The sequence below is a fragment of the Eurypyga helias genome, unplaced genomic scaffold (genome assembly GCF_000690775.1).
Source record: "Eurypyga helias isolate BGI_N326 unplaced genomic scaffold, ASM69077v1 scaffold9192, whole genome shotgun sequence".
NCBI classification, from domain to species: domain Eukaryota; kingdom Metazoa; phylum Chordata; class Aves; order Eurypygiformes; family Eurypygidae; genus Eurypyga; species Eurypyga helias.
The window spans coordinates 62,763-71,856 of NW_010236619.1; the positions used below are offsets into that span (position 1 = coordinate 62,763).

Here is a 9,094-nt window from a genome sequence, read left to right on the forward strand (position 1 = left end):
TGACATGGCTCTCTGCCAAGGCATGAGCGCCGATGCCTGCAGAGAGAGTAACGTGCCGTGCTTCCCCTGGCCTGTTTGCTCAATATTTTTGCCTGTGGGCTGGCAAAGCTTCGGGGACGCTGAGCTGGAGCATGATTTGAAGAAGGCTTTGGCTGTGTTGGTAATTTCGGGGGGAGGGGGTTCATGGCTGATATCTGCTGTAACTGCCTGCCCCGGGCTTGCCCAGGGCTGCATGTGCAGAGCAAGTCCCTGCACGAGTCTGCATGCCTCACGTCTCTCAGACAGAGAGTCCATCCCATCTCCGAGGAGTGCTTTGGGTCCTTTTCACCTTGCATGGACAAAGGTGAGGAAAGGCTTTCGGAAGGGGCTGCCTGGCCACAGAGGAGCCGTGCACCGGGTGCACCAGCACGTGGGCAGTGGGAGAAGCACTGGGTGTGCGAGGCCAGGACACAAGTGGGATCGGGATGTGTGCTTTTCAGGCAGTTGCATGGCCCGCAGGCCTTCGGCCAAGATTTATAACCAAGTCTCTTCTCCAGGTTTATAGTTCTTGTCACTCTATTAACTCAAACAAGAGATGTTTACATTGCATAAGTAGCTGGAGCAGTGGATAGTAACCTATCAATTTTCATGACTATTCCCTGGCAAAAGCTCATAGGCTGTCTTGCAGGACACTAATACCCAAAGCTCCTGGGGCACAAGACACCCAGGGCTTGCTATATTTCAAGAAACTGCAGTTCAACAGCTAATAAAACTGCTAGGTCAAGAACCGTGCAGTCAGGTCTCTCTGGAGTCCTGGCATAAGACCAAATTTCTGCTGTTGGGTAGCTCCAGAGGAAAGGATGAGCACGCAGCAAGAGCGGAGGTGAAGGCTCATCTGCAGCATACTGCCCTAGCGAGGAGCTGCTCTGCCTGCAGATCACAGGAGGAAGGTCCCTCTGGGGACTTCGTTTTGGTGTGGTCTGGCTTGACAGTGCTGCTGGGGACACCCGCGGAAGCTGTGTCTGGCCTGGGGAGAGGTGTGCGAGGACATGCGGGTTTCCTGACTGAAACGCACGTGTGCTGCAGTGTCCCGCTGTGCTCTGACAGCTCCTGACTCCCTCCCTCTCTGTCCACAGTCCATTGATCCGGGGCAGCAGTTCACCTGGGAGAACTCCAACCTGGAGGTGAATAAACCGAAAAACCGCTATGCAAACGTGATCGCCTATGACCACTCACGCGTCATCCTGACCTCCATCGATGGTAAGAGGGACTCGGGTGGGCACCCCAGCAAACGGCTGAACTGGGCTCTAGCAGGGGACCGTCTTTTTCCCTACTGTCAGTTGAGCCGGGGCAAACAGCAAGAAACCAGCATCAGCCTGAGTGTGTTCTGGCTGGCAAGAAGAGAGGAAGCGCTCTGCAGAGCTGCCCCTGCTTTCCCAGTGTCCTCAGAGCAGCGTGTCCTGCGTGATTGCTTCTTGCTGCTGCTGATGCCAGCAGAGGTGTCTGTCCCAGCAGCCTCCCTTCTCACTGCTGGCTCCGCTGTGTGACTTCAGCTGCCTTCCTCAGCATGTGGCACTGTAAGCCCTACCACCCTCTGTCCCAACACGACTGTAGGGCCAGTATCTTACTCTGGGACTTGTTGGTGTTTGCACCCAAGTAGGTGTCCAGAACTGCACAAGATGAGGGGTGCCTCTTCCCCTGGGACATCAGGCTCCACACATCTCTGTGCTCCACAGGTGTATCAGGCTCTGGTGTTCATAGCACTGACCCCCAGTGGCTCCAGGGACCACCCCCACATCTCTGGAATCTGGGCTAATACATGCTTTTAGTCCGTGCTTTGCAGTCCCTTTGCACACAGAGGAGCTGGAGCCCAGGTACCGAAGCCCAGGCTCACCCATCCCCAGTGCTGTATCAGCACCCAGCTCTGCACACCAAAGCTGAGTGGGGCATGAGGAAGGGGCAGCCAATTCAATGTACCCCAGCTTGGGGAAGAGACTGGGACCTGGCTTTGCATACAGTCATTATTGTCCTTTTTCTTGGGACTGAAGAGTCTTTTTTTAATGCTAATGCAGCACTCATCTGTGCTCCCCGGGGAGGAGGGGGTCCAAAGGGTTCCTCATAGCCAGGCCTGTGCTTGCAGCTGCAGCTGTGGGAGGGCCTGGCATGCCTGATCATGGGCAAACTCTGTTAGGCAGCTGTGGGATGAGCACATGGGGGAACCCCTGTCCTCCAGCCTGATTCAGTTGCTGTAAGTGGTGTCTCTGTCTTCCTGGGAATGGTTCTCCAAAGTGCCTTGCCAGGTCCCCGCTGCCCATACCAAGGGAGTGGGTGGGGTGCTGTGCTGCGCTACACTCCGGCTGCTCTCCCAGAGCCACCAGCACTTCATTTTTGCTGGAGACTACTGGAACCTGTAGAAAATTCCCCAGGACAAAAGGGCGACCCCCAGCTTTATTTCATTGCTCTAATGAAATGCAGCTGGTTCTCCAAAGTGCCTTGCCAGGTCCCCGCTGCCCATACCAAGGGAGTGGGTGGGGTGCTGTGCTGCGCTACACTCCGGCTGCTCTCCCAGAGCCACCAGCACTTCATTTTTGCTGGAGACTACTGGAACCTGTAGAAAATTCCCCAGGACAAAAGGGCGACCCCCAGCTTTATTTCATTGCTCTAATGAAATGCAGCTGCACCATGCTGAGCAGCGTTTGGAAACACGGCCCCAGGCCCCTGCTTTGCCACATTTATTTTAGTAACTGTGTTTGCATTTTAAAAGCCTTTACAAGAAAGTTCTTTCCTTAAAGTGGTGGAGGAATGGGAGCTGGAGGTGCCAGCAGGCAGCAGAGGGGGTTTCACATGCATGAGGAGGGTTTCAGTGGGGTGGGAGGATGGTCTCTGGCTCCTCTGGGGTCCCTGCAGGAGGGATGTGAGGACATCAGGCCCTGCCTGACATCCCCTGCTCACAGAGACAAGCTAATGAAGCAGCCTCATTTTTAAAAAGGTGCTGTAGGACCATAACAAATAGCTGGTGAATTTAAGATAATTATTTCAATCACTTGCTTGGGGCCAAACGAGCTCCTTAATATTCCTGCCTGTGAATTTTCCTTTGTGTGCGGGTGGCAGCTGTCTCTCTGCTTTGGTGCTGCCTGCTTGTTGCATTAATGTGGGAGTTACAAAGGGTTCTTCTTTGTTCAGGCACCATCCCTGTCCTTTGCAGGATCCCTGGGTGAGATTCTGGCATCACCCTGTAAAGGAGGCTTGTCAAGAGCCTTGTGAACATGCCAGCCCCTTCCCCTGCCTGCAGAGCCATAGGCACAGAATCGTGGGCTGCCCCTGGAGTAACACTTTGCCCCCTTTCTCCCGCAGGGGTCCCAGGCAGTGATTACATCAATGCCAATTACATTGATGGGTATCGGAAGCAGAACGCCTACATCGCCACGCAAGGACCTCTGCCAGAAACCCTCAGCGACTTCTGGAGGATGGTGTGGGAACAGAGAACAGCAACGATAGTCATGATGACCAGGCTGGAGGAGAAGTCCAGGGTACAGTGTGTGCTTCATCTCTTTTCTGGGGCTGGTGAGGACAGGCGAGAGGGATGGGAACACTTCACAGACAGCGTAAGGGCATCCAAGGAGAGGCAGGTCCAGCGGTGTGGCTCACTGCTGCAGGCACCCCAGCAACAAGTGCCTTGTAAGCATATCCCAGTGAGGCAAAACCTCCTGTCACTGTGCTGCTCATTAACCCCTGTCCTGCCTGCCTTCTGCAGGCACACCCATCCTTTCCCTGCCCACATCACTCGTGCCAAAGGGAGATGGGAAGGCTCTGAGATGGGGAGTGTTGACAGCCCCTGAAAGCCTGGGGGCTGTGTCCCAGAAGCTGAGAAGCTGCAGTGGGTAGGTGGTATCAGCAGCGTCCTGCAGCCTGGCAGGGCCCTGGTGATGCAGGGGAATGGCTGACGGGGTCTCATTGCAATAACAAGACTAATTTGTGCCTTGTCCAATGACAACATGTATAAACGATCGGCTCATACTGCCAAGATTAGATATTCTGATGTAATAAATGCAAAGCTGCCTGCAAACTATGGGGAGGCGTGAGCTGGAGAGGAAGGAGCAGGAGCTCTCGCTGCAGATGATGCTTGTGGTGTCTCGTGGCAGAGGTTCTTACTCAGCCCCTGAAGCAGGAGTTCGTAAGCCGTGACCGAAGTGCCCCTGTGCACAGATGCACCCTTCAGGCAAAGCCGTCCCAAGGAGGAGGCAGCTTCTGCCTCTTGTGATTCAGTTTATTCCTACAAGTAAAATTTTAGCGGCAAGCATTTGTGCTTGCAGAATATTTTAGTGTTGCCATGCCAACGGCAGGAGAAGGGGCTGTGCGCTCAAGCTGTGAAGCAGTGGTTATTTTTAGCCCAATAAGCTCGTTCATGAGAAGCAGAAACTGTCAAGTTTGGGTTTAGTTAAAACTTTTGCCCGCATGCTCTCCCTCCGTTGCGAAGCTCTAGCACCGAAACGCTCGCAGTGGTGTCCTAGCCCACGCTGGCTGGGAGGAAGCAGCTGGAACAGCCGATCACCGTGGCAAAACAGATCTGCTTTTCCTGCATGCCCAAAAATAGTCTTTGTTCATGGGGCTTCCCCAGCTCTACAAACGCCCTACAGCCTGCAGGGAAAACTAGTGTTCCTCGGAGGTGTCCCAGCTCTGCACTGTGCTTCCTGCTGCGCAGCCCTGCCTGCACTGCCCGATGGCCACCGTCACCCACCGCAGGGAGGTAAATTAACCGTCCTGTGGCTCAGGGCTTGGCACATGGGCCCGCAAGATCAGAAGCTGCTGATTCTCTCCTCTCTGCAGCTGATGGGGACTTCTTTGTGCCTTCACGTTTCAGTGGCGGAGCGTATATTTGAAGTATGAGGAGAAGCCCTTTTAGGTTGCCAAGTAAATCCATGCCCGGAATCCTGACTCACTTAATTTCTGCCTGCTTAGTTATGAGAAGGCACTCCAAGGTGCGTGTTTCTCAAAGATAACGGGTTTCCTTTGACCCCACGGGCACTTGTCTTTGCCTGAGATGCCTGTGCTGCTGAGCTGTGCGTTATCTCCCCCCAGCACACTCCCTGTCCTGTCATCGTGCAGTTACCTCCTGCAGAATTGGTTTCTGTCCCAAACCGTGCGAGCGGTCAGATTTTGTGACAGGACAGGCACTGTGAATCCCTGTCATGGGCAGGGGCTGACCGGAGCCCTTGCAGAAGCTGCAGGCAGCCTGCCTAGCCGGGCATGCTGCCCAGGGGCTCTGGGCTGACCCGACCAGACCCCAGCAATCACTCCCTGACACGGCCTGCCCGTGTCCTGCTGGCTCTTTGGCACATCCCCAGCGCTAATGAGGAACGGGCAGTTTTCTCATGCACGGTGGGAGAGGCAGGTTGCCAGGGGAGGCAGTGGGGAAGCCCAGCCGCTCCAGACCCCAACCAGCCCTGCACATCAAGGGCTTCCCTGGGTGTGTTGCTGTGCCTCCAGGTACCCACTCACAGGAGGGCCCTGGTGAGGAGCTGGGACGCGGACTGGCTGGAGATTTTTTCTCTGCTTTTTTGTTGGCTTCTTCAGCATCTCCCAAGGCAGGATGGCTTTTGGCCACCTTCCTGCTCTGCTTTTCCTCATGCCCTTTTGGTGATGGCTAGAGCTCACTCGGGAGCACACCTTTTTGGGACCAAGGAAGATCCTGATCCCAGTCACTGCCCATTGCTCCCAGCTTTCAGAATGAGTTCACTCCACTCCAGAGCCTTCAGACCTCATCTGCTGCAACCCCTTGGGTCCCTGCAGCATTGCTGCCTGCTGCCGTTCACGTTGCTGTGGGGTGGCACCGCTCCGTCACATGGTGTCACAGCTGTATCCACGGGTGACCTCGCTTGAAAGTCCCCTCGCCCAGGGGCTTCAGCACAGGCACAGCACTGTCCAGCTGCAGAGCCTGGGGGGGAGCAGCTGGGCCTCATGGCGAGCTGCCCAGCGCAGAGCAGGCTCTGCCGCCTGCCCAGCCAAGCTCCCCAAGTCGCCCTGGGCAGTGCTGTGTGTAGATAAGCCGACCGGGACCAGCAGCAGCCTTGCAGCCCTGTAGGGGTGACACTGCTTTAAAGGGCTCCTGAGCTGCAGGGGGAAAAAAATCTTTAAAGAGCATCAGCTTTTATGGTCTGCAATTTCAGCTGGCTTGATGGTCCAAATCATCCTCCCTTTTTCATGTTTTCACAAAGCGAGAGGCACATAAAGGATAGAAATGGCTGGATTGTGCAATTTAGCTGCCTTCAAAGCTTTACAATCAGTTTCAGAATCATTTGGTGGCAGTTCAGAAACACACATTGTAGATCAGCTTTCCTGAAGCTGCGAGCACTGTGTCTCCCAGACGGGGTTTGTTGCACGAGAGAGGTATTAGAGCAGGATTTCTCCTACCCTGGGCTATCCCCAAGAGCCCGGCAGAGCGAGGTCTCCCAGAGCAGCACCATGACTTGTTCTGTCCCAGCCCAGAGCACCAAGCAGCCCCCCCTGGGGTGTGATTCCCCCAGCACTTCATCTCCCCGGGCAGGGCTGCGAAGAAGCCGGTGCTCAAGGGCCCTGGGATAGAGGGGCCTGGCAGCCATGTCCCGTTCCAGCCCTCTTGCTGGCAGCGATGCCGTCTGGAGCTTGCAAGTGGGGCTGGGAGCAGAGCACAGCGCTTGAGCTGAGGAGAGGTGCCCGGCTGCTTTTGGGCACAGGGCATCAAAGGGGAGGGACAGGAACCACTCAGCAAAGCTGCAATAAATGGCTGTTCAGGACATTACTGTGCTCCTTAACTTAATGAGAAGCAAGCACTGCCAGAAGAAAACATCTCTTATCTGCTTTAGTGCCAGAGTGCATCAGCTTCAGCATAAGATTTACAGAGCTTGAAAATGGGGCATAAACATTATGGGTAAATTTGGCAGAAAATGTGACTGACTCTTATCTAGTCATGAATAAATAATTTTCAATTACCAGCCCAGGCACCGCTATTATCCCGCACAGGGAACCCCTCTGAAGTTAGTTTTGTACTCAAGCACACACGGCCCTGTCGCCTGCGGCTGGCAGGAGGGGGCTGCTCTCCCAGAGGCGTGAGCTCAGGCACAGGGACACGCTGTCCCACACCGAGGGTGACACAGCAAGCGGCTGTCCCCAGCATTTGCAGGATGCCATTCTGCCCTCCCCTCCTTTGGAGAGGGGTCACGTCATTCCCCAAGCCAGGGAAGGCAAACTCCGATGGCTGGAGCTGCGGCTGCTACCCGCCTGCGAGGACGGGGACAGTTTAGCTGTGAAATAAGATTGGTGACCCCCGAGTTGTTCGCTCTGCAGTTAGTCAGTGTAAAATAATGGGCTGCTCTCTGCTAAGCGAGGAAGAGAGACCCTCCGAGACCCGTGCAGGGCCTGCCACGCGGGGAGCACAGCTCCAGGGCGGCACAGCTGCCTGAAGAGCAGGACACCCGGGCAGGAGGCAGCATGCAGGCGCCTGCAGTACCCATCAGGCAGCCTCGCTCCAGGCACTTCTGCCAGGGCAGGACTTCCTGAGAGCAGATCCCCAAAAAGCAGAGTCAGATGCATCCCTCTGACCCCAGGTTGCCATACTCCAGCAGGCAGAGTGTAGGATGAGGGCTCTTAGCTCTCACAAGCCCCACCCTGCCTAAAGCGCCTTCAATTAAAAGGCAGAACTTCATTGATTTCTAATTAAGCCTGTTGTTTCCCTTCCCACACATTCCCCTGTAAACACACTCAGCTAATAATTAAGTTTACCATTCCCTGACAAGCACAGATGATCTTCCATTCACTCCTCTCTCCTAGGGCGGGAAACCATTTTCAGTGCAGTGCACATGGGTGGGAATGAAGTCTTCCTTCTGTCAGCCAGGCACCGCGGCTCCGTGCGGCAGGGGAGCCAGGTGCCGGATGAAACAGGGATGCTCGGGGTGCCAAATTAAACAGGGAGCTCAGGGCTGGGGAGGACAAAGCGGGGGAGTAGCTTGCAAAGGCTGAACTCTGCGTGGGGGAGGAGGAGGGCATCAGCAGGTGAGCGGGGAGGGATGCACAGGGAGGTGAAGGGGGCAGAGGGATGGGTCCCTGGGGATGTGTTAGGGCTCTCTGCCAAGTGGGCTGCAGCAGGAGCCGTGAGTCCAAGTGCTGTGGAATTGGGAAGGGGTAAAGGATGCTGTAGGGCAGGGGGTCTGTAGGGAGCAGCAGTGTTTTTGTGATGGAAGGGGCTGAAGGGGTGGTTTGGCCACATTCTGTGTCTTTTCACGGAGGGAGAACAAGTTGGTCTGTATCTGAGCTGGCATCGGTGCCCTGCTGCGAAGCAGTTTTTGAAACACCTGGGAGACAGATTTCCAGGGATGCACCACCTGCCAGAAGGGCAGTTGGCTTCTCTCAGGGATGCTCAGTGCACTTGAGTCTATGGCAAGGCAGAAAGGGTAGCAGGGTCAGCTCCCTGGACGCAGCATCCAGGCAGGAGGCCCAGCGTGGGCTGTGTCCCATCATTCACCAGGGTGGTTTGCTGCCCAGGGGGGCCGTGCTGGCAGGGGCACGCTGGGAACTGTGGATGTTACAGGGAAATGTAGTGCCTGTTGCTGTGTTGTTGTGTGCTGGGCTGGACTCAGAGCTGTGTCCTGTCTCAGCTCAGTGCTGTGAGTCCAGGACTTTGGGCTGGGGTAGCAGGGAGCTGGTGAGGATACAGGCTGCATCTCCCTCACCTCGGCTGCCATCTAGCAGAGCCTTCGCCGGAGAAACCATTGCTTCCGCTGCCTTACTGCGCTCCTCCAGCCAACCGCTGCTCTCCAACCTTCTCTCCATCCAAGCAGAGCTCAGGCAACGGGATGCTGTAAGCACAGCCCTCGAGACCCCCATCTTCCTGAACAGGAGGCAGAGAAGGAAAGTTACAGCAGGCACAGCTTAGTGCCAGCAATTCGTAGAGTCACCAAATAGAATCATAGAATCATTTAGGTTGGAAAAGACCTTTAGTATCAAGTCCAACCATTAACCTAGCACTGCCAAGTCCCTCCCTAAACCATGTCCCTAAGCACCACATCTACCTGTCTCTTAAATCCCTCAGGGATTTAATCACTCCACCACTTTCCTGGGCAGCCTATTACAATGCCTGAGA

At 55.3% G+C, this 9,094-nt stretch overlaps 1 protein-coding gene across 1 annotated transcript in view; it reads left to right on the forward strand.

The window, feature by feature from the left end:
- The window catches only part of PTPRF (protein tyrosine phosphatase, receptor type, F), a 76,623-nt gene that overhangs the window by 57,227 nt on the left and 10,302 nt on the right, over window positions 1-9,094 (forward strand). Inside the window, exons 19-20 of the mRNA XM_010147160.1 lie at window positions 1,116-1,239; window positions 3,334-3,509. Coding sequence (XP_010145462.1) covers window positions 1,116-1,239; window positions 3,334-3,509 — 300 coding nt within the window. The remainder of the gene's footprint in view (window positions 1-1,115; window positions 1,240-3,333; window positions 3,510-9,094) is intronic.